The 24,327-nt window shown below is 45.8% G+C and overlaps 1 protein-coding gene across 5 annotated transcripts in view; it reads left to right on the plus strand.

The window, feature by feature from the left end:
* The window catches only part of col24a1 (collagen type XXIV alpha 1 chain), a 110,727-nt gene that overhangs the window by 50,997 nt on the left and 35,403 nt on the right, over positions 1 to 24,327 (plus strand). For all 5 annotated transcript variants that reach the window (XM_080860566.1, XM_080860562.1, XM_080860563.1 and 2 more), the window contains 14 exons: positions 1,425 to 1,478; positions 1,621 to 1,665; positions 1,950 to 2,003; positions 2,567 to 2,620; positions 3,396 to 3,449; positions 5,654 to 5,707; positions 8,826 to 8,879; positions 10,277 to 10,321; positions 10,757 to 10,810; positions 11,436 to 11,480; positions 16,651 to 16,704; positions 18,670 to 18,723; positions 20,681 to 20,734; positions 21,673 to 21,726. In XM_080860566.1, coding sequence (XP_080716692.1) covers positions 1,425 to 1,478; positions 1,621 to 1,665; positions 1,950 to 2,003; positions 2,567 to 2,620; positions 3,396 to 3,449; positions 5,654 to 5,707; positions 8,826 to 8,879; positions 10,277 to 10,321; positions 10,757 to 10,810; positions 11,436 to 11,480; positions 16,651 to 16,704; positions 18,670 to 18,723; positions 20,681 to 20,734; positions 21,673 to 21,726 — 729 coding nt within the window. The remainder of the gene's footprint in view (positions 1 to 1,424; positions 1,479 to 1,620; positions 1,666 to 1,949; positions 2,004 to 2,566; positions 2,621 to 3,395; positions 3,450 to 5,653; positions 5,708 to 8,825; positions 8,880 to 10,276; positions 10,322 to 10,756; positions 10,811 to 11,435; positions 11,481 to 16,650; positions 16,705 to 18,669; positions 18,724 to 20,680; positions 20,735 to 21,672; positions 21,727 to 24,327) is intronic.

Here is a 24,327-nt window from a genome sequence, read left to right on the forward strand (position 1 = left end):
ACGCTCATGCACAAGGCGCAGTGAATAGCTCAGGTCAGTGTGTGTGTGTGTGTATAGTGGGGAGTGGGAGGCGGGCTCTGCCTGATGCGATCAATGTGTCCAACAGATGCATCCACACGCATACTGACGCACATGCTCGCTCACGCACCAGGAGTCTGGACGTCTCTCGAGATTGTACATAAACAACAGAAACAATGTGCTGCAGATGCGATCGTCAAGGAGTTTGACCTGTATCCGTGACGACAGCCATCCTTACTGACATGAAACAGGTCGTTGGTGGGTGTGTATGGATGACTGTGGGGGAATACCATTAGGGACCTTGGTAAGGTTAAGGGGCCGAAATCCATTGAGGTCTTCAGCCATTATGTGTTTAGTTATTAGCAATTTATTAGTATTGTCCTGATAGCCTAAGTTCCATTCTCCATAGTGACCATCTGGCCTGAAAGTATACTGTTACAAAACAGCATTACACCAGAAAGCTCCCGGCCCAACTGGAACCACTTAGATATGTAACAGAGCCATGCGCAAACTGCCCCAGGCCTCACATTATATACCTGAGAGGTCCGCAGGGCCTCTGCTGGATTACTTTCTGCTCGACATAGGTGGCAGACTCGCGTCCAACTCGAAAAAGAGCCTCTATCAGGCAAGCATGGACACAGATGGCCATTCATCCAGTGTCAGACTGGATTAGATTTGATTTATTAACGCACACAGGCAGATGATAAGGCCAGTCCGTATGATTGTTTGCCAGTGAGGCTTTGATCTCTCAGCGAGATGTTGACACTGAGGAATGGGCGTTTTAATGCGAAGAGCACAACTGTGTGACGGATCAGCCCAAAACTGGGGCTGGCACAAAAGGGATTGAACGTTTCCTCTGAAACATGTCATTTAGTGCTGGCAGGGCATTACAGGTGGTGAAATAAGTGCTTTTCCAGAAGTCTGTTCCCAGCGGGGCTTTTAACTTCAGGCTGTCTGAAGGCTTTGAGTGTGTTGTCATGGTGAACTGTTATTGGTGCCATGCATTTATTTATTGTCCTATTCTCTTGTCCACATTCTCAACACTTAGGCAGTGATTCTGGTCAAGCTTCAAAACTCTTTCATTATGGTAGTAATAACATGGCATTTCATTTGGATAAAATTAGAAATGGGGTCTTTCTCTAGAAGTGTCCACAGTTTACATAAAAGATAAAAGCAAAGACATAAGGAAAAACAAAACAAAATTATACAAATAAGCATGGCTAAAAACTACGATAGCATCAAGTGACACAAATATAACATAAATGCCTGTAAAAGGGAATAAATAAACAAATAGTTTGTAGTTTCTCATGTGACCATCATTTTTCTCCCCTGCCTCTCTGTCTATCTCTCTCTCTCTTTCTCTCTCTCTCTCTCTCTCTCTCTCTCTCTCTCTCTCTCTCTCTCAGGGTGACCCTGGGTCTGAAGGACCTCGCGGCCTGCAGGGAATCTCAGGACCCCAGGTAACATTAGCAGTCCGCTGTGTTTTCGGTGTGTTTTCTATAAAACACTGATTCTCAAAATGGCCCACGCTCAGGACCTCTCCACCCCACCTCACCACCCCCACCCACCCACTCCCCCCCCTACCTTTTCTCTCATTGGCAGGGCCCAGCTGGCAGGGCGGGGCCACCAGGATTGAAAGGTGATAAGGTGATCTAAATATTTCTATTATTGCAGTGAAACATGTTTTCCGAATGTAGTGTGCTAATGCTTAAGTATTAGCAATCCTGTAGTAGTGGCAGTGAGCGAGGTTAGCAAGGTGAAAAAAGTCACGTGCATGCTCCGACATGCTAATGCATGATTTGGGTAGACACTGAAGGGATTGTAGATTGGATGATTTAGCTGTTTCATGTCCCATTATCATGATATTCCATGGGTGCTGTGCTGCAGTGGGTTGTCTCTATTTTATCTTATTTTTCTGTGATGAAATTTAGGCGGAACCTGGATTAATTGGCGAGCCAGGTGAAAACGGTTACCAAGGTGATAAGGTAAGGAAGACGATGGAGATCGCTGGTCAGCTGGATAATCACCAGTCATATAGACGCTAGTGTGCATTATGTGGATCTAGGTGTACATCACACCATGGCGAGGATAATGGAGTCCATTCAAACATATGATTCATATAATATAAGGCCTCTTGACTTGTACTGTATTTTCCTGGTATTTGTGTTGAGACACTATGAGTAGATTAGCACACGACGCATCATGGGGTCTTAACTACTACCAGCCCGGCACTGCTGAGCCATGCCAGTGGGGAGTGTTACTGTAAAGACAGACATGTCAACCCTGCCTTACTTTCAAACGTCCAACCCTTCATCATGTGGGATTGCTCTCAACACAATCCCCCACACACTATGGGCTACAGACTAAACAAGCAATAAACACCTGGAGGGGTCTCTTACACCGTCAAACACAAATGTGGTTTTTGTGTGTGTGTGTGAGTGTGTGTGTGTGTGTGTGTGTGTGTGTGTGTGTGTGTGTGTGTGTGTGTGTCTGAGAGTGTCTGAGAGAGGGTGATTGTATTCACCATGTTTGATGTTTGATTTTGCAGGGTGCACCAGGCTTGCCAGGACCTCCGGGGCCGAGGGGAAAACCAGGACCACTCGTAAGTCTATAAGTTTCATTTGCCTGCTGTAACAGACATACTGTATTACTGTGCAGAAAAAGGCAGAAGAATGCAAAACACTTTCATGAGGTTTTTGGCACGCGTTCACCTTTAATGGATGAGTATGGCTTAGAGAAATTGTTATCTGAAAGTCAGCATTAATGGAATTTATACTCACAGCGTAAGTGTGTGTGTGTGTGTGTGTGTGTGTGTGTGTGTGTGTGTGTGAGAGTGTGTGTGTGGAAGGTGCTGGGCATCAGGATGTTTAAATCTGATGTAGTTGCGCAGTAGACACAGCTAGTTGCTGGACCATGGAATGGCGTGCTGTGTCTGATTTAGCTTCTGCTTGTTCTTTGCCATGTTTGTCCAAGTTCTGCTCCCAGCCCCCCCGCCCCCCAGGGTAGATACTCTATCTTTTGTAGTTCCAGCGCCAGGACTCCTGGCTGTAATTTTAGTAATATCAAGTTAGCATGAGAAAAAGTGGGGTTGGAAACATTACCACCCATGGTTTCCATCCTGACAAACGCTGGCAACTCCCATGGGTTGGAGACTCCCAGTCAAGTAAGATATGAGGGCGGCTTTGTAGAACAAGTCCCGGTTTGCCTTCGCTTGGTGTGCGTGTGTATGTCTCTGTGTGTGTGTGCGGGCGGGCGGGCATGTTTTTGCATTTGTGTGAATGGGAACGGTTGTGTGTATGTAAATGGTTTGGCATCGGTTTGGTTCTGCTGGGGTGTTGCGAGTGTCTCATGTGTTCTCTCTGTCTGTCTGTTGAAAGGGGAGACTGGGGGAGATGGGACCACCAGGCCCGCCAGGCCCACCTGGACCTGAGGTAAGACACTCAGAGCCACCGCCCTCCTTTACTCCAGGTTAACTAAACATATGCGGTGATGGATTCAATATGTCGTTCTATCTGTCCCTCACTTACACACACATACACATACATGCACACGCACACACACACACACGCACGCGCACACACACACACATGCATTATTACAAGTTTGACTGGAAGGCCTGAGTGGATTAGGTGGTAATGTAAATGTTCTGTTTTACATTCCACTTGCACGGCCAAGCTCCCTTGTGTTGATCAAAGTCTACGGGCTCCCAGAGACATGTCAGGGAAGGTCATCCATCACTTACCAGCATAAACGATCTGCCTATGTCTTCCTGTAACCCAATTCACTGTTACACTGCATAGGAATACACTGCAGAAGACACAACAACAATACATAATACACAAAACCAACGTATATATTGGCCAGTTAAACTTAAAAGATTCCTGCCTATCAAGATTATTTTGCAACTTCTGTTATACTTAGTCCCAGCACTGTTGATACAAGAGCTTAGGAATCAAGACTGCTCACTTTGACAGTCCAACATTTTACACATCACCAAGAATAATGGCCTTTTTGTTAATGCCAGACAGTTGACACTGTGTGTGTTGCCAGGTATGAGATGACACATTTTTCTGATAGCTGCCATCTTGGATGACTACTCATGTCTATCATGAGGCAAGTCCTGTGTGGGTGGGGTAAACATCCTGAGCGGCACTGATGTTTCTGAGTTATGCGTGCTGTCACCAGTCCCTATTCCCAGAGCTGTGCTGAATTTGGTCTGTTCAGTCTGTGTTTCATTTGAACACATAGTGAGACATGTGGAAGTCAGATGTGCTGTGTTTGTGTGTAGACGCTGTGGTGCATTTCAATCTGACACTGTTGAAAGCTGTTGATATCAGGTCTTGTTTACTGGGCACTGGGGGGGAAGAGACTGCATTGATACACATAAAATGGAATGGGTTATAAAGTCCAGTACTATCATCAGACTGTCAGTATTGTGGTTCTTCACAAATAGCTGGTGATGCAACACAACAATTTGACTAAAAAAGATTGTTTTTGTCACACAATTCTAAACGTGGTTTTTCTTCGATATAATCAATTGCCATCTAGTGGATAGCGGTATTCTCTGCACCCAGATGAAGAAGTGAAAAGGAAACTCCACTCCTGCCGTCTCTTTCATGGCCATTACTGGATGTGACAGTGTGGGGCTCTCTGATCTCATGTAGGATGTCTAATTTTGGCTGCATACAGACTCACAGTATTTGTGCATTACATAAAAGGAAAGAAGATCTGAGATCACAGAGCAAAGCTCTGCCAAAGGCAGAAATATAGTGGGCAACAAGACAGCAATCTGGCCAAAAGATGTCTTTGAACCCGTTTAATTAACAGAGTCCCATTCTCCTGTTTTGACATTTCATGTGAAAGTAACTCAGAATAACTCCTCCAGTCTGCCCTCTCCTCTAGGTTAACCCTTCGCTGACTGTGGTCTCGCAGACTTCAGGTCTACTGTGGGTCTTAAAAGTTCTAGGTCATATTTAAAAATTGCCATTTAACCAATCTAGAAAGTTGTACACCCAAGGAGTTGTTTTTAGTATGCTTATTCATTGCAAAAAGACTGGCGCCTTTCAACTTTGGCTGTGGGTCCTGTCACTGATGAAACCATCACAGGTGTGGAATGCACATGGTGGCAGTGGTGCTTGTGATTTGGCCATCCACAGCTGAAGTGAGATTTCGGAACGTGCTGGAAGATGCCTCTGACAGAGCTGAGCCCACTGGCTCATCAATCACACCGCAGGCATCGGGTTCCTATTACGGAGCTGTTTGTGATTCTCTCTCTGTCCCTGATTTATATGCACTCCCTACATGTGCAGTAAAAAGAAGAAGTCTTAAGAGAAAGAATGAAAGATGGAAAAGAAAGAGTGGCCATGGGCTCCACTGCGCATTCGGCATGGATAGGGTCATGGACTTGTTTGGGAGAGGGTTCACATATGGACTTGGTGGCTCTTGCCCCAACAAGATGGCAGAGTAGCAGTGGGTACATTTTTTGTGGAAGGTGATTGATGGGTCACGGTGCACTAAGTGATTCTTCAAAACTAACCCAAGGCCATAAAAAAAAACAGGTTGACATTTTTGTCTCTTTCACCTTTGACATTTATCTTTCATTTCTCTTCTTTTTATCTCGTTTCCTCTTGGACAGGGCTTTCCTGGAGACATCGGTATGCCAGGCCCCAACGGACCTTCTGGACCCAAGGTACGGTACACACGCAACACTAACTGCCTCCTGCTCATGAAAACATGCCTACATTAATGAACTTGACCTGTCAGCCGTAGACCATGTGTTTACGTACAAAATACAACAGAAGTGAGAAGACCCCTGTGCAATATCACTTAAATGTCAAATGCTTCAAAATCACCTTACAGTTATTGCATTATGTCTCATTTATATTTATTGCAATGTAAAATTCAATTCTAACAGGTTAGATTTACCAAATTAAAAATACAGGCCCCACAGCAGGAACTCAATGCAACAAAGGCAGTATACCTTGAATTGCTCAAATTCAAATATCTTATTATAAAAATATAAATGTATTATAAAATGTAAATATTTAATTGATATAAACATTTCAATATTTAGTATTTCCACTTTTACCAGTGTTACACAAATTCCTGGAGAAATGTTTCTCTGAGACATTTTTTTTGTGTTGCACTTTCTCCTTAAAATACCCCAAATGTGTTCTGTTGGATTCAAGTCAGGCAACATCCTTGGCCAAGTCATAGTTTTCACTTTTTTCTTCTTAAGAAAGTCTTACGTGATTTTGGCAGTGTGCTGGATCATGGTCATACTGACGTGATGTGTTGGAGGCTTGCATTTGGATTGCTGAGGGGAAAGCCTTCTTCCTGGCCAAACCACAGGTGCCGGATCAGCAGGAAGGGCAGTGTGTTGCATGTTGCCCTGATAAGGATACTGTGCCTTGGGCCTGTGGGATATTCCACAGGTCCGCCATACTGATGTTTCTGCCAATCACTTCTTCCCACATTTTCCAGCCCCATCGTTTTCACCTCAGAGACCATCAGTTCCTTTTTCTCTCTCCTGCTGGCCTTGGACCAGAACCACGGGGGTTCTCCCCACCTGAGACCCGTCCTTCCTGTCTGGACAGCAGGGCTTTCCACTTGTGACCATTGCGGACCTGGATGTTTGTGTTTCTCACTGCCTGGTCAGTGGACTCCCTCATCTCCAACACTAGCCTGGGCTTTTTCTGCTTGTAGCCCTGTTGATTGATTGCAGTGGCAGCTGTAGACCGGTTTCAGTGAGTCATCATGGCAAGCCCAGCCACTTTCAACGAAAGTTGGCTTTCCCATGCATCTTGCTCACTGTGAATAAGGGGAATCCACACAGTTTGAGCGGCCAAAATGTCCTCTGGTACAGAGTGGTGGGGTAGCACCACACCCTACACTCTCGTGAAATCTGGCTTTGGTGGATCCTTACCAGGCGAGAGAGCTGTTTCAGCACGCTTTTCCCTGCATGCTTGTCAGAGAGCACTGACTTGTGTTGTCTCCCACAGCTTTTCACAGGCTTTTCAGCAAGCGGAGGGATTTTCTTTCCACCCACAACAAAAATGGTGCTGTTCCTGACCCCTCCTGAGGCGAAAGACTTCAGGTTTTGGCAGGCTCGATTTTTTATATTTTCCCAGGACATCAGCTCATACATGTGTTTCACCTGTCTAGATATACACTGTCGGGAAGAGGTCAGTAATATCATCCATGTAGGTTCTCGGGGGGCCATCTGTCATGCTCCATTGAGTATCACCTCGAAGGCAGCCATACAGAGGATGGGGGATACTAAACATCCCATGGTGATTCCTACCTCCAAATTCTGCCATCCCATTGTGAGCTCCTGGAGTGTGATGCCCAGCAGCAGGTCCTTGAAGTCATTTAAAGACCAGGCTCCTGATGCTCTTAGGGATGTGGAAGGACTCCATAGCGTAGTAGTTGATGAGCTTGTGTGGCACTGATCCAAGGTCAGGCCACGACAAGTCCTCCTTTTTTGTGCTTGCCCATTTGGATCGGCTCCCGTATCACAGATTAAAGCTCGACTCATCTTGGGAAGCCTTGGACATCCATCCTCTGGTAGCATGGTGTCCACATGTCTTTGTTACAGTTTACATTCACATTTAGTTATTTAGCAGACGCTTTTGTCCAAAGCGATGTACAAGGAAGAGAACAGTCAAGCTATGAGCAATAAAGACCTAGGGTAACAATAAATACTATTTTACATTAGAAATAGAAAAAAGTGCAGGAATGTAACTGCTGTAAGTGCAAGATAAGTACTAGTAGAAGTGCAAGTTAGGAAGGCAGGTGCTCTTTGAAGAGTTGGGTCTTCAAGAGCTTCTTAAAGGTAGAGAGTGAGGCTCCTGCTCTGGTAGTGCTAGGCAGTTTGTTCCACCAACGTGGAACTACGAATCTTTAAAGGGTAGTTGGTTACTCCTCTTGCCAACACAGGCAATACTCCTAAACTGTCTGATTTCCCAGGACTCCTCATCCTTAGGGATGCAAACTGCCACTGCTCTTCACCACTCCTCTGCTTGATCTCCCCGCACAGCACTTTGAGGCCATCTTTCTCACTCTGTGTTGCCTTCCTCCAGTTCTTTTGGAGTTGTCATCTCCGTTGCACCACCATCTTCCTCACTCTTTAGCTGGCTTTACACTCCTTGTAGATAATGTCTCCAGGCAGGTTGAGCCTAGATCCCACACCCCATCACAAGCGGCCTTTCCCCTCCACACGTCGCTCCTCCCTGGTGGATTCATAGTCCCCTGAATGTGGTCCCCTTTTCCCACCCTCACCCACATATCTGCAAGCTCTTGTTGTTGTCCGTGTTCGTTCCTGTCATTCCATTGTGATCTGTCCAGCTAGGCCCATCTTTCATCCTGCCTCTCACAGGGCCTGTGGGTTGTCTTCTCTTTGTAGACTTCATGGTGAGTGTAGCAGCAGTGTTTGAGAAACTAATGAGTTGGGTTACCAGCCACCCACTCCCGGTGTTGTCTTTCCCGCCATCATCAAGTCTTTCCTGGCTGTCCTCTAGTCATTCCTGGACTCCAACAGCCCTGCCCACGGTAGTCACTGGGTTACCAGGACATAATGCAATTACTGAAAGGTGATACAATTTTGAATAATTTGACATTTTAGTGATGTTGCACGGGAGTGTACTCATCTTCTGTTGTGTACATGTACATTAGTCTCTGCATGCTGTACGACAACCACTCACATTATCCCACTCTCCCTTGCTAAATGAAGAGCAACCCCTATTCATAACAGCACTAACTGAATGCTAATGCTAGTCCCTCACTGTCCATCTGATATTTTTTCTTAGGGGATGCTGGGAGCTAGAGGCCCTCAGGGACCACCGGGACCAAAAGGAACTGAGGTACAGTGTGACATTGTTTCCCTTCCCTTCTCCATGTCTTCCCTGCAGGACTTAGGAGTTTCTCTATGGGGCCACCTCAAGAACACAGCCCCTTCTCCAGGCCTTTGAGTGCATAGTCCTCAGCCCCTTATAAAGCTCTTGCATGTGTATTTAGCATTACCATGTGTGTGTGTATATATTACAAGCAGGGAGGCACAGGGGCACGGACGGAGGCAGCGTGGCTGGCGTATACGTCTGCGCTCCACCAAGAGGCATGTTTCACTGCATGAAGTCATTCCTCATTAGCGGAGGCTAGTAAAAACAAGGCCAGGGGAGCCTTTTTTTTTCCAGAAGTGGAAAAAGGAACAGAAGCATTTGGCAGCGGCGTGCGCTGCATACACCTTTCCATTGTGCTTGTGTTACATTGGCCCTGGTAACCGGAGGTAAGCGTCAGTGCCTAGAGGGAGCAGAGAGAGAGAGAGAGAGAGAGAGAGAGAGAGAGAGAGAGAGAGCGAGCGAGATAAAGAGGACAAGAAAGGTGGAAGATGGGGGGGGGGAGGGACGGGACGGGACTAGAAGGCTGTCCTGTCTGTCTTTTTGAATCGTCTGTCTGCCTGTCTGTCTACTGGCATGGTGAGACAACAGTGCCAGCTGTGTGTTTAGGTAGCAGAGAGGGCATCTGCAGCCCCTCAGTGATCAGGAGTACCCAGACAGCAGGGCAGACAGGACAGTTATACCAAACCACATACGGGCATCTGTTTGTGAAATTCCCGTGATGGTGTGTAAAGCCGCTGGAGGAGTATCACTTTATAAATTACCAGATCTTCTGTCACCTTTTGTGTTTTCTTGTGAGCAGCAGGTTTGCATGACTCTTCTGTCGCCTTTTGCCTCCTTGTGAGCAGCAGGTTTGTGTGACTCTTCACTCCTGGTTGTTGGTCAGCGTGTGTGTCTGTGGACGAGGATGTGCTGTTCGACAGGCTTCTTTAGCGCTCCTGTGGAGTGATGAGCATGGAAAGCCCCAGCTGTATTTACTAATGCCACAGATGCTCTTCCATTCTCTATCTCTCTCTTTCTCTCTGTCCCTCTGTTTTTCTTTCTTTCCATCTTTCTTTTGTTCCCCTTCTCACTTCATTCTTCTTTTCTCTTTCATAATTTCTGTCATAGTCCATTACATTCACATTTCTTTTTGTGTTTCTTCTAGTCTGTTCTACTCGCAAGCTGTGTTTTCCAATCATTTTTTTCATTCATGTGTCTCTCTCTGTTGTGCTTTATTATGTCTTCCTCTGATTCGCTGCTCCTCCTGCCTTTTCATCTGTGAGGACGGAGGGGTAACATGATGGAGGGGGAATAACTTCCTGCCTCACGTGTAATTGGTGTGTTTACTGAAATGTTTCCACTTTGCTCTGTGTTATTTACAGGGTGATGAAGGCCCTTTGGGCCCACCTGGCAAACCCGGGCCCTTAGTAAGTATCTCCAGACCCCCGCCTGCAGTTTGCACACACACATTCCCAAAGAACAGTCTGCACGTTTAGCCCGCTTCAAGGCCTATAGAGGAGACCCTATAAGTGCATAAGCTTACTCAAAGCATCTAATGCAACCTACTACCAGGCTTGTAGAGAGAATTTAACAACACTTCTGTTGTGGTGAGAGGAAAAAGAAAAGCAAGCTGAAACCCTCTAAACGTGGCATTTAAAGTGATTCTGGCTGTTACTTTGCCTGAAGAGTGTTAATGTGTGTGTGCCTGTGTGTGTGTGTGCGTGTGTTCGCGTGTGTGTGTGTGTGTGTGTGTGTGTGTGTGTGTGTGTGTGTGTTCGTGTGTGTGTGTGTGTGTGTGTGTGTGTGTGTGTGTGTGTGTGTGTGTGTGTGTGTGTGTGTGTGTGTGTGTGTGTGTTCCATAGGGAAGACCTGGGCGGAAAGGCTTCATAGGGGAGCCGGGACCTGAGGGACCAAAGGTAAAACAAATAACTCTTCTTTTTGTGTTTGCTGGGGGACACTTAATACTGTCAGCACAGCACACACGTACATAAATGCACACACACACACACACACACACACACACACACACACACACACACACACACACACACAAACAGAAACACACAGCGATGTGTCATCTATGTAATAACAGCGATGTGTCATCTATGTAATAACAGGGCCTGAATCCAGACTTGCATTTCTTTATTGCCTCTAATTATCCCTTCTACCCTCCACATGGCTGGTGCCATCACAGCTAAGACACGAGGAACACACACTTTATTGGGCTAAATTACAACAAGGCTTTCAATTTGCAGTCTTCACACTTAGACTGCACTCTAATGCAAAAAGTAGAACAAGGAGAAAAAAAAAAAAAAACCTACATTTGCCTGTGTCATAAATATGTCAGATGCCTCATTACAACTGTGCAGGAATTCTTATTTGGCCGCCATCGCACATGATACCAGGTTTTAAAATGCCACAGGAGTTTATTCCCTTTGTGTTTATGTTTGTTTACTTGTGCAAATGAGGTGGAGGGTGGCTGTGATTTTCATGTGTCTGACACCAACCCTGTTTTTCTTGTTTATGGTGTTTTGATTACAGGGAGAGATTGGGGACCCTGGAAACCTCGGAAAAACTGGACCTCCAGTAAGTCGACTCTTTGATTTACTTTTCTTTTTACATGTTGACATAGTCAGAGTAGTGCGGAGCTATTACTCTGTATCAGTACAGTAACTCTGAAATGTAGCCAGGCTCCTGCTGGAGGGACAGAACCCCTATCTTTTATCTTTCTCTCCCTTTTTTAAAGAGAGATTTCATGTGTTTGTGTGTGTGTGTGTGTGTGTGTGTGTGTGTGTGTGTGTGTGTGGGAGCCTATGGGCCCTAATTTGATAGATGTGCACCACAGGATCTGACATGCAACCAAGAAGGGCATTACATGACTTGTTTGATCATTTCATAACATGTGCACAAACCTAAGCGCTTTTGTGGGCATAAAGGGAGGCGTTGCTTGGACATGACTTCTGCCACTACCTTCTTTGAATTGTAACCTGCACCTTGGTTTTCAACGCCTGGCAAGCGCATCTAATCTTATCTCTACATTATTTGACAGCATAACATTTACCACTCATCTAAATTTACCACTCATCTGAGTCCATGTTTATTAGGCCCATAGGCCTATGTTAAATAATGTAAAGACCAGCAATAAATACACATTGGTGGTTTGGACTGTGCTGTGTTGACTGTCCGTTCAACATGTCATTTAATCATTTCACAATGAGCGTTTAACAACTTATATTATAATGAAAATCACTGTCATCATAGGACACGTCAGAAGTCCTGTTTATGTGATGGCTTAATAGACTTCAATTCAACAGCGGCACCCACAAATGAATATGCTGTTTCGCCTGTACCACAAAGGCCTCCCGCTATTCTAGTCCTATGAGTGGATACATGAAAATAACAATTCTGCTCAACACCTCCCTTCCTTTGAAGTTGGACCATTGACGGACTATCATTACGTCACATGCATAGCTCACAGCTCGTTGCTCTATGAAATTGGGGCCCTATTTGTGTGACTGTGTGTGTGTTTGTGGTCTGGCGTCTGGCTGGGGGAAAGCATGTAACCAGATGACTTAATATCAGCCTCGCTTGATGTCTTCACTGGGCTCTTGACCCAGTTTCAGTCGGACAAGTATTTGGACATGAATTTGCTGCCCTCTCATTACTCATGAAGCAACAGTTAAACAACTCGAGAGTCAGCATCTAGAGGGAGGGAGGGAGGGAGGGAGAGAGGGAGAGAGGGAGAGAGAGAGAGAGAGAGAGAGAGAGAGAGAGAGAGAGAGAGAGAGAGAGAGAGAGAGAGAGAGAGAGAGAGAGAGAGAGAGAGAGGTGGCCTCAGATTGGGAGAGTGAGGTCATCTGTTTTATGTACTTGCAAGTTCCTATGGTGTTTGTAATAAAAAAAAGAAAACATTATTTGCTTCCTTGCCTCTGGGAATAGTAGTCTTTTTCCATCAAGTTAACACATCAGAGATCTCCCATAGGTACGGGAGCAGGCCTTTGTAGAATGTGTTGAAATCCTTTGTTGTAGGAAGTAGTATCGTGATAGGTATGCAAGTCTGTAAATTGCATATTTCTTACTTAACAGACTTTCAGTTACTACATGTAACATACTCCCCCTCTATTACAAACTGCTGAAATAGACATAGTGAATGTAATGTTGCTTCAGTTGTGTATGCAAAAGCAAAATTTTTATGTTATTTGCTTCTCTAGGCTTCTTTATCATAATATTTGCACACTGCAGATCAACAGGCCTCAGCTAGCTAGGCCTTGTGTGGCAGTAGTGCGAGTGTACAAGCACACACATGTGAAGAATTAAAGCACCACAGCCTGTTGGGCACTTTGAAGCTTAGCAGGGCTTGCTGGCCCTTGGTTTTAAGGAAAGGAAAACGGCATGTGGACCATATGGGGCTCTCTAATGAATGCCATTACATCACTTTCCAAATAAATAAGGCGAGCACTGTCTGAAAGATACTGTCAGTGTTCCTCAGGTTATCCGTGGGTCAGCTTGGAAGCCCCCCCACCCCCCCCCCCCTGGATTTTTAGGATGTGTTGCTGTCAACAGGTCACTTTTCAAAGCCTCTTTTCAGAGTGGTACCCAAAAGCCCTTTGATCCTTGCTTTTATTGGACTTTTTTTTTCCCCTATCAGTGATTTAACCATCATGGAAATGGTCACTGAGTGCTCCGTGTTTGATGACCCACTGTGGCAGAGATGAAAATGAAACCCCTGAAGAGATCCATGGCCTTCTTGTGTGTGGTGCACGTTGGCCTGCCCGGTCGGCCAGATGGGTAAATCGTGTGCAACCAGACTTGACGAAGTACACTCCGGCACCAGCCGTAAAACAACAAGCCGTTTATCTCCTGGGTAGAGCTCTTTGCATTTTACAACAATCGAGATTCAATACCCACTCTAGTCGAGGGCTGATAAACTTGATGAGTCTCATTCGTGTAAAAGATCTTCTCAAGATTGCAGCAGCAGTCTCGAACAGAACTCTAAAAAACAGTATGGACAGCGTAGGAAATCAGAAGGGAAGGAAGGAAAGTAGAGAGATGAAAGAGTAAAAAGAAACATGTTTCATATCCCCCCAAACACACACACACACACACACGCCTTCACACCTTTAAGTCCCTGTTATTGTCAGCTCAGGCGCTCGCAGCCTTGGTGTTGGCCCTTCTGAATGGCGCTGAAATCCACTCTTTGGTGAACACTTAAGGTGTCTGATCACAAACCAAGCTCTCAGATGAGTTTCCTGTACATCCCCAATGCATGACACCACGTGTCCGACTTCCCGTTCTAATTAAGGGATCTTCTCTGCATGTGGAGGGGTTTTGTGTGCGTCTCTGCCCACAGGCAGTCTGGGTAACAAAGAGGCCGTGTGTAGGGCAAATCAGAGTGCTTTAGAATTAATATGACTGTGCTAACAAGTGCCTGTCTGAAGCCCTACATGCCTGTAGCTCTTGGGTTCACATGTAAATAAAGACCGTATGGCACAACAAGATGCAGTACAACTCATATTACTGGTTGGCAGTCATGAAGGTTTAAAATGAAAAAGAATTTAAAAGTAAAACATTTGAAAGTCTGTGAGGTAAGCTGACTGTGTAACAATTTGTGTAAATAAACGTCTTTTGACGTGAGCTAAGAAACTACTGGTCTTTGGATGATGATTCAGCTCAGGTTTCCCATTGTCATCATGTTTGCTGTAAAACAGAGGATATTACGTCACTTCTAACATCTTCACACACAACGCCCAGGGAGTTTGCTAGTGGTGGCCATCGCCATCCGCTTTTCCAGGAAGGCTTTGGAGGAGTCTGGGAACTCCCCCCTCCTCCCTCCCTCCCTTCCACATCCCCAATTAATAATGACCAGAAGTGTTGTCTAGAAGGGAACCGTTTGTCCGATGCCTAGTCTGCCTGCTTTGGGCATTTTCTATTTTTAAACCGACGCAGATGTGCTCTCTGTTAAGCTGATGAACACAGCCTTCAGAGAAAAGAGGGGTGGGGGGTGGGGTGGGGGGTTTGGGACAGAAGGACGGGGGTGGACAATCGGTAATTGTAAATGGCAGCGTGGATGAGCGCAGTGATGTCCAAAGAAGTGTTTGTACCAGAGTGAAACATGGCACTCAGACGAACGGGCTCGTCGGCGGTGGTGGCGAGCCAAGAGCAGGGGATATGTGTTTACCAGTCCTCCTCCTTCCCAGCGTGCATGGGGGCTCCACTCAGCCGCAGCCGCTGCTCTGCTCTGCTCTGTGGTGTCTGGCATTCCGACAAAGTTGCAGCGTTTTTTTTCCAGACGTCTGATCTGGAAGCAATTATGCCCTTTACATTTATTCCTGTATTTACATTATCCACTGTTCTCTTCCTTATCTTACACCCATAACTACATGTTGAAGGTCAGAGAGTGTTGTTTCGGCCTAATGGTCAAATGCCAGTGTGTTGGAGTCAGTGAGGTGGAGTGGAAGTAGTGGGATGTTCGGCAGAATGTAGGTTAAGCATGTAGTTGTAATGTAAAGCTCTGTGCCTCGACAAAGAGTTCTTTCTTACAGCAGTTTTCCGATATGAGGTCAAAATTGGCCGGGGAGATTTTATGCTGATGAATGTGGAGCGGCTTCTATATCCCCTCAGGTCACCTATACTCTCAGTTACGTTTTACAAGGCCAGAGTTTGAAAAAGTACAAAGCTCTCTTTTGCAGTAAATTAACAAGCCCAAATTAAATTTTAAGAAAAGTTGGACATGCCCAACAACCCTAAATGAAAATGTCAGTTGAACATGATGTGAGAAGAGAGAACAAGAGTAAGAGGGAGAGAATGAGAGTAAGAGAGAGAGAGAGAGACAGAGAGAGAGAAAGAGAAAGAGAGAGCGATGTATTTGAAATATCTTGTGTATACAGTGTACACCCCCAAGCCAAATGCTTTGGCAATACTGTAGAACATTATGGTCACGCCAATAAAGCTCCTTTTGAATGTGAGAGAGAGGGAGAGATAGAAAGAAAGAAAGAAAGGGAGATGAAAAGGAAAAAAGAAAGGAGCATGGGGGCCAATAGAAAAATGCAATGTTTTTAAAGGAGAAAGACAGCAGGAAATGAATCAAAGATTGACAAATAAAGCTAGTCAAGGGTCTCACTGGACAGAATGATCAAGTCTATCATGAGAACACATATATCATTTGAATGTAATAGTAGCCTTGTCTGTAAAACAGCTGAGCTCGTCAGGAAGCCATGAGTGTCTCTTGTAATGATGAGTTAAGCTTGTTAGGGAACTGGAGAACCTGTCAAGAGGGTTTGTGTCTTTGAACTTAGGTGGGTCTGTCCGAGGTGTTACTAATGTCAGCGCACGAGGGAGTCATGGCCCCGTGCAGAGTCAGTGTGTGTCAACATTGCTTCTGGAGATGGATGATCGGACGGACGACTCCTCACCAATTGAGCAGAGCAGGACTTCACCTCCCAGGGCTTTGACTCCATTGGAATGACTGGATTGTCTGGTTGCTTTCCTTTTTGTAGTCGGTGACTTTTACTGTGCATAGTGACATGTCTAGAACTCCACTTACGATGCACACGGAAAAAATGTCCTCATAATTCACACTGCTGTTGCACTGTAATCTATGGCTTGCTTGCATTCCTCATGTCAACTAGGGGTCGGAAGCAGTGCAAGAACACCTGAGTCATTTTTGGGGATAATGCATAATGGGTGGACACCATTGGTTTCTTCTAATTCCACCCCTGTCCTCTCTTCTGTTCCTCTCCTGTCTCTTCTCATGCAGGGCCCGCTCGGCCTAATCGGAGTGGAAGGGGTGATCGGAGTCCCTGGTGAAAAGGTAGAGTGGCTTTTACTCCGTTATTATCCTGTCAGAGTAGATCACCCAGGGGCTAACATCTCTCTCTCACACACACACACACGCGCACACACACACACACACACACACACACACACACACACACACACACACACACACACACACACACACTCTTGTACAGTAAAGCACATTTGAACAAGTACGTACACCCTATGTAATTACCCCCTGTTAAACAACTGTAGGGAGCAAGAAAATTAGAGGGGGGGGGGGGGGGGGGGGGGGAATGGGAAAAGAAATAGGAGCAGGAGGCAGACTATAATAGGCAATGCAATGTAACTGAAATAACCACTCAATACAAGATTGAATTGAATCAAATGAGGGAGGCATGAAGACAGGTGAACATAATGGAGGAGGTGGAGAACTGAACATTACAGTGAATCAAAATGATAAGAAATAGAACAAGATGCAGTTGTGAGGTTGGGACTTGGGTAGATGGACACAGTTGAGGAAGAGTATTTCAGCAACACACAGATGACTCACACATCAGCAAAGCGACAGCAAGACTCTCACATCCATGGCGTCACTCACTGGCTCCCACCCGTCCTACCCCAGTGAAGACCTGGAGGGGAGCTCAGCATGTCGATTTGCCACTGCCGGAGCAGAGGACTGGAAACATTGGCTGGTTTCGATCATGCTGGCAACAAAATGGCTTTGCAACCATGGAACAGGGCCCTGACTGGATCAGCCGAACAAAGGACGGATTATGAGAGTCATTAAATTCAACAGAGCTTTAGTTATGTTTTATTGAAAACAGCGTGAAAGTAATCTATGAAAATATTGTGTGCAGGCGTCCGTCCCAGTTGCCAGATCCCATTTTGCATGCGTAGACTCATTCGCTGAGTCTCTCAGGGAGAGTAAGCCTGTGGGCTTCTTGGGGTGAACCCCAAGTTCAAAAATGACTTGGAAAAATAGGTGACAATAATGCTCTTCTTTCATTGTTGCTTAAGCTCTGAACTACAATTACAACATGGCCGAGGCGCATTGCTCGAGTGATTTTAAAGGCGCTATTTAGAGTAGCAACTAAAGCCCACAGACGGTTTGACATTTGCTTTATGTAATAGCCAAAGCTAATCCCTGTCAGGGCCCATTGTTCCTTGTCTTGCGACTGTGGTTTGGTCCAGATTCACTATGCTCCCCCTGAGTAGACACCAATGTAATCAAACCACAGACAGATTCAATTTTATTATCTGTCAGATATAATTTTTTGTGCCTGACTTTTCATATGAGGAAACTGAGCATCTTACTCCAGACCAGCGGAGGGTGCAATCCTCAGTGCAAGTGATGGTCCTGCTATCTAACACTGTGCCCACACTTCTTCAGTGACCTGAAGTCTACCCTGAGCCTCCCCAGACCCACAGCACAGCACTCGACCTGTAGCTGCCTTTGCCGATCCTATCTTGTTCATCTGTCATTGGCAATCTCACCATGACGGACCATGAATTCCTTTCAGCATATATATGAACTGTATTGCTTTTAATCCAATTATGTGCCGGTGGTACGAACTGCTGTTTCTAATACACAGAGACTCTTGAACAGCACATCCCCCCCCCCCACCCCCATGCATGCTTCAAGTGTTGGAATGTACCTGCACAGTCCTGACAGAAGCACAGGGAGAGGGATTAAGATAACAGCATAGTGTGAGTTCACTGAATGGGAGACATGTCCATCTTCTGGAGAGAGCTCTGTTAGAAAGGGTTTTTTATAGGCAGTGTCGTGCGTGCCTTTACTGCTGGGTCATGGCATGTGCGGTGTCTTGTCTTCTCTGAGTCCCTCGGGCCCTGATGCGCCATCTTGCCATGACGTGCTCCTCCTTCTTTTCCTCATTGTGTGTCTGTGTGTGTGTGTGTGCGCTCTTAAAACAGTTTACGTGCCAAGCTGAGACTGTATGCTAATGGTTCGCTACCTTTGTGTGTGTCTTCTTTCCAGGGTGACCGTGGTCCAGCAGGTCCTTTGGGCCCAGCTGGAGAAAAAGGCACAGTGGTAAGTAGCTTGGCAAGCAGAGGACAGTTTACACACTTCAGAGGACTCTTCCTGGCCCAGTCAGTCCTTATACACGCTTACACTCACGCACACAGTTTACACACTTCAGAGGACTCTTCCTGGCCTAGTCAGTCCTTATACACGCTTATACTCACACACACACGCCCCAATCACAAGACTTGTGCACTTCAAATCAAACGTGACTATGTACAGCAAGTATTACACGGATGGGTGCTGTGAACATCCTACAAGTAAAAACACGCACCATGGCTTCAAGTGACATACATGGATACAATGCAAAATGTCTGACTTCTGTAATCATGGAATATTTAAGAAAGCTCCCTATAGCCTTCTCCAGCATACAATCTAAGGAACTACTGAGACTGTTCCCTATCTCTTTGCACAAGGCTGCAAACAGCAAATCTGTTATGTATTTTGGAAAGTTTCTGCAAAATGTTAGTGTACTTTACCGCATTTCATATATTCTAAGTGTTTCTCTCTGTCTCTATCAGCTTGTTAAGTGTCATGTTTGGACCTCAGTGCTTTAGGTCAGAGTGTTTACTGTAGCTAGCCTTAAATCAGACACATGCATAAATCCCTCTGTTGCCAGTCCCGTGTTTCTTAGCGGGCTCTGCTCTCTTTCTCTCTCCCTCTCCCTCTCCCTCTCCCTCTCCCCCTCTCTCTTTCTCTCCCTCTCTCTCTCTCTCTCTCATAATTGGTCATCAGTCAGCACCCTTGTTTTCTTGTCCCCTGCCCTCCCATAATTGCTCCCATGTTACAGTGTGTGTTCTCTGCCCCATTACTCTCGAGGACAGCTTTGTGGCTTTGGTCTTCTGCCCTGTCCGCACTGGCCCCAGAACAGCTCCGACTCCCTCTCTCTCTCACTCATACCACCCCTGAAGCGCGCTGAGGAGAGCCCCCTAGTCTGTGGCTTCTCTGGGTTTCCCCCCCCCCCCTGCCCTGGTCTGTAGCCGCGTTGCAGTCTCCAAGGCCTGGTTCCTAGCTGGGTTTCCACCCCTGCCCTGGCTCGGCAGAGGTCTGTGGCCGCAATGCAGTTGCCAAGGCACGGTTCGTAGCTGCCAGGGGGGGATGGCCCTGGGAAGACCTGTTTGTTCTGGAGAGGAAGTCCCTTTTCTGGAGAAGGGCTGCTCTAGCAGGCTCTCCCAGAGAAGCTGTCAGAGGAGCATGGTGCTTTGGGCTAGGCTAGCTGTACTTGATTTGAATTGAAATGCTTAATGCATTTAGCCTGTCATTCATTAGGTGCTGACCCACTTCTGCAAATGTTGATTAGCTCATGTTATTAATTATTAGTATTACTCCTATTATTTTATCATGATTTAGATCATAATTCTGATTTACTGAATCATTGTATAAATGTATTTTAGTGTATTATATTGTACTGGCCAAGAATAATGGCATTATGCATCTGAGCATATAATGCAGAATGATAGCATTTAGATCGCTTAAGGAGTCCCCCAAAACTGATGACATGCAGAGTGTACGTGCTGTCCACTTTGTACACACATTGCATTTTTCATCCTCAAGGTTTTCACCATGAAAGCGTAAGTAGTGTTCTAGCAGCTCTTGTTCAGGCTTTTGTTTTGTCATGTTTGCTAAGAGTTGAAGGCCAGCACACAGCCAAGCACTCTGTCAGCAGGTTCTGTTTGACATTCGGCTCTGGACTTTCACTTCTCAATACAGGGGAGGAAATCTTCCCCTGCGCTGTTTTCTTGCAAATGTCACAGTAGCAGCATGTACTCTAGAGTCTGTACAACACATGCATTGGCTTTAGATCCACTCTTCAAGTTCAAGTTGGGCCTTGTTAGTGAAGTCTTTGAACTTTGTTCATGAAGTCAACTGTTTTGCATACAGAGGATATGTACCTTTGCATGCATAGTATGGACCTTCCCCTTGCCCTCTAACCATATCACCTGTCTTTGTTTTGTTTGTGTTTAAGGGGTATCCAGGCTTACCAGGAGGTCCAGGTGAAATTGGTCCTCATGGACCACTGGTGAGTCTCCAGCGTGCCGCTTGACAGTAAACAGACACACCGTCAGACTCTCCAGGCGCCTATTAACTCAGACAGTACATGTTGCTGAACATGGACAACATTAGCATGTGTGGATACCACACATGCAATCAGACTCACACACATAAACGTGCGCACACACCGACACAGACACAACACACAGCACACAACACAAGTCGGATAAGTGGAGGAAAACTGACAAATGTAACTGTGGAAAGTGTCTACATTCCTCGCTAATGTTTCTGCTGTATCCTGTTGTTGCATCTCTGCTCTGGAATGATGTGGCGAAGGAAGCCTGCAGGGCTCTAACTTCCATCACTTCTCCACAGTGACATTAATGATTTTCTCTCTTTATATATCCTTCTCTCTATCTAACTCTCTTTCTCTCTCTCTCTCTCCCACTCTTTCTTTCTCCTCTCCTCTTTCCGTCTCCATCTCTCTTGTCAGATAGTTGTAAACATTCAGACTTTGATTGCACACTAGAGTTAGTCTATTTTCCCTTCTGTATCGTTTGTGGTACAACTTTGAAATCCACCCCATTTTCCCTTAATCAGTCGAACTGTGAATTTGTTTGGTTACTGTAAACAATTTGCTCGTTTTTTTTTTGGTAGCCCTCTCTTCCATTCTCATCTGGTGTAGGACTCTGTAAACATTTAAATTGGACTGGAAGCCTCCTTATAAATGATCAACACTCCTGAGCCGGAGTCAGCCCAATGTAAATACTGTTTAGTGTTCTGTTGGCAACGCTAAGGCAATCTGCCTGCTTGCTTGCCTCGCTCATTGGCCGTGACAATCACACGCCAACTGTTCCGGCTCTTTGGCCTTGAGCCCTTCTCTATTAGGCTAGATGTGACTCATCGCGAGCATATTTGATGCAATGGAACCCCCCTCATTCCCCACTCCCCTCTCTCTGCTTTTAGGGTCCACCAGGTCCGAGAGGAACAGCGGGGATCCGAGGACCAAAGGGCAGAAGGGTAAGAGAACCCTTCTTCTTCTCCCTCCGCCCCCCACTTCAACCCACTCCCGTAGGGCAATCTGCCTCTGCTCTGTGTGTCAGTAAATGATGTGAGAAGAGAGAGATGGAGGTCGAAGGGCTCAGGTGATGGGGGTTGTTGATGAGCCATGTTCCTCTGTTTTCTGTTTCATATTAGCACAACTGATCCCAGGTCAATGTGCAGGGCCGTTAAGTGTTAGGGACTTTGGGTTTCATTATCAGGTTTTTATTTTTTTGGTTGTCAATGTGGGTTTATGGGTGTGTTGGTGGGGTGGCGCAAGTTGGGAGCGATCACTTAGGGTATGCTGGTGAGACATCTGGTGGTATGACAGTGTACTGCATGTAGAGTGTGCACTGTGCAAGGCCTGGGACAGAGGCCACATTTACACTAGTTTACCACATTGCATTTGTGCACGGCCTTTCCACATTTGCACATAGCTTTATACATTGACATTCATTCAGACATTCGTGTGTGTGTGTGTGTGTGTGTGTGTGTGTGTGTGTGTGTGTGTGTCATGTGTGTCATGCGTGTGTTCGGCGTGTGCGTGTGCGCGCACGCGCGTGTGTGTGCGTGTGTTTGTGTGCGTGAGAGAGAGAGAGAGAGAGAGAGAGAGAGAGAGAGAGAGAGAGAGACAGAGGAAGGGAGGGAAGCAGACTGGGAAAGACAGTTAACACCTAGCAGGGGCCCTGAATGTGCATGTTTATTCACGGAGCTAAAGCATATTTACCCATTTGCTTTCCCCTGCTGGAAGTGGTCTCTGGCAGCAAATAGTGGAGTGGGCAGTGGGCATCACAGAGATTCATTCGTTTTTCTTGGGCGGCGCAACCAGAAGTGGCAGACTCTCCTAAATGCACTCTACTGTACAGGGAGTTGTAAACCCCCCCGCCTGCTGCCAGCTCCGTCCCCATGCCCAGATCGCTGTGGTGTTCCACACTTGTGCCAGTCCACCTGGCAGCCCCCTCTTTCAGCCGCGCCAGCGTCTGGAGACAGAGGGATAGGGAGAGCGACAGCGAGAGTGGATCATTAACCCAGTAACTTGGCGTGCCCAGACAGTTTTGCACCTGGCTTCTCCGTGTCTCGGGCCCTCCACGAGCCTCTTCTGTAGCCTCTATCCAAATTTCTTCTTCCTTGTTCTCCATCACGTTTTACTCCAAGCACCTTGAGAGAGAAAGGTTTTGCAAGTACAATCTGCTTCCTGAAACTCACTTAATTTGATGCTTACAAATGCGGTGCGTGTGCCAATTAATGCAAAGTGTGTGTTGTTGCTCTAAGGAGCTGCCAGGGCAGCTGTGGTGTTAACGGGCTTCAAAAGGAACAAGAAGGTTTTACAGCTTTTAGGGAAAGATGTTTGGGGCTTTGTTATAAAAATGTTTTTTTTTTTTTATACAGCCGTTGGAAGTCTCATTAGGTAGCAAACACATCTCGTCACTAGCCTTTTGCAAATATTTCACTTACCGCACACACACTCACGCTATGCTGGAAGGCTTTCTCTCCTCTTTGAAACATATGGCAGCACTTACGAGCACACACACACACACACACACACACACGCACACACACACACACACACACACTTGCACACATATACACGCACACAAACACCAACACACAAACACACACATACACATATGCACACACACATGAACATACGCACACACACACACACACACACACACACACACACACACACACACACACACATACACGCACACGCACAAGCACACACATATATATGTCATATTTATGTTGTTTACACTAATCCTCACCATGCACATTAGAGGTGTGTGGCATCATTTCCTGTTTGCCTTGCCATGCTTCCGTGACCCTCTGCCAAGAATAACCATGTTAAGACAATGTGCTCTGGACTTCTTCAGGCAATTAAAACTCATTCTGTGTGTGACAAGCAGGGGAGTGCAAAGGAAGAAGCAAAATGCTGAGTGCTAATTGTGGTTCTCATGACAAGTCGCTCTGGAATGCTGTTGTCATTCACAAACACATGTGTGTTGCTTCATGGGTACTCCAGTGTGGTGTGGTTTGACACAGCAGTGCTCAGTAATAAGGCTAAACCATTTGGAGGTCAGTGCCTGTACACAACATAATCACTTTAAACCAGCCTTCCCCTTCCTAATTGTCTCTGATTTAAAACAAAGACAAATTAGATAAGGAAGTGGCTAACGGCTGGCTTCATAGCGCTCTTTTCACCACACTGTTTTGCCCTGGTAAAAAAGTAACAGCACAATGAAATTCTAATTAAGGTTACGGTAAATTATGTTGATTGCTAAGCAACAGCACAACTATATAGCCGCGGAAAAAATTAAGAGACCACTTCAAAATTATCAGTTTCTCTGGTTTTACTATTTATTGGTATGTGTTAAAGTAAAATGTACATTTTAGTTTTATTCTATAACCTACTGGCAACATTCCTACCAAATTTCAAATTAAAATATTGTCATTTAGATCATTTATTTGCAGAAAAATGACAATTGGTCAAAATAGCAAAAAAGATGCAGTGTCTTCAGATCTCGAATAATGCAAAGAAAACAAGCTCATATTCATTTTTAAACTACACAATACTAATGC

This window comes from Sprattus sprattus, assembly GCF_963457725.1.
Source record: "Sprattus sprattus genome assembly, chromosome: 2".
In the NCBI taxonomy this organism is placed as follows: Eukaryota; Metazoa; Chordata; class Actinopteri; order Clupeiformes; family Clupeidae; genus Sprattus; species Sprattus sprattus.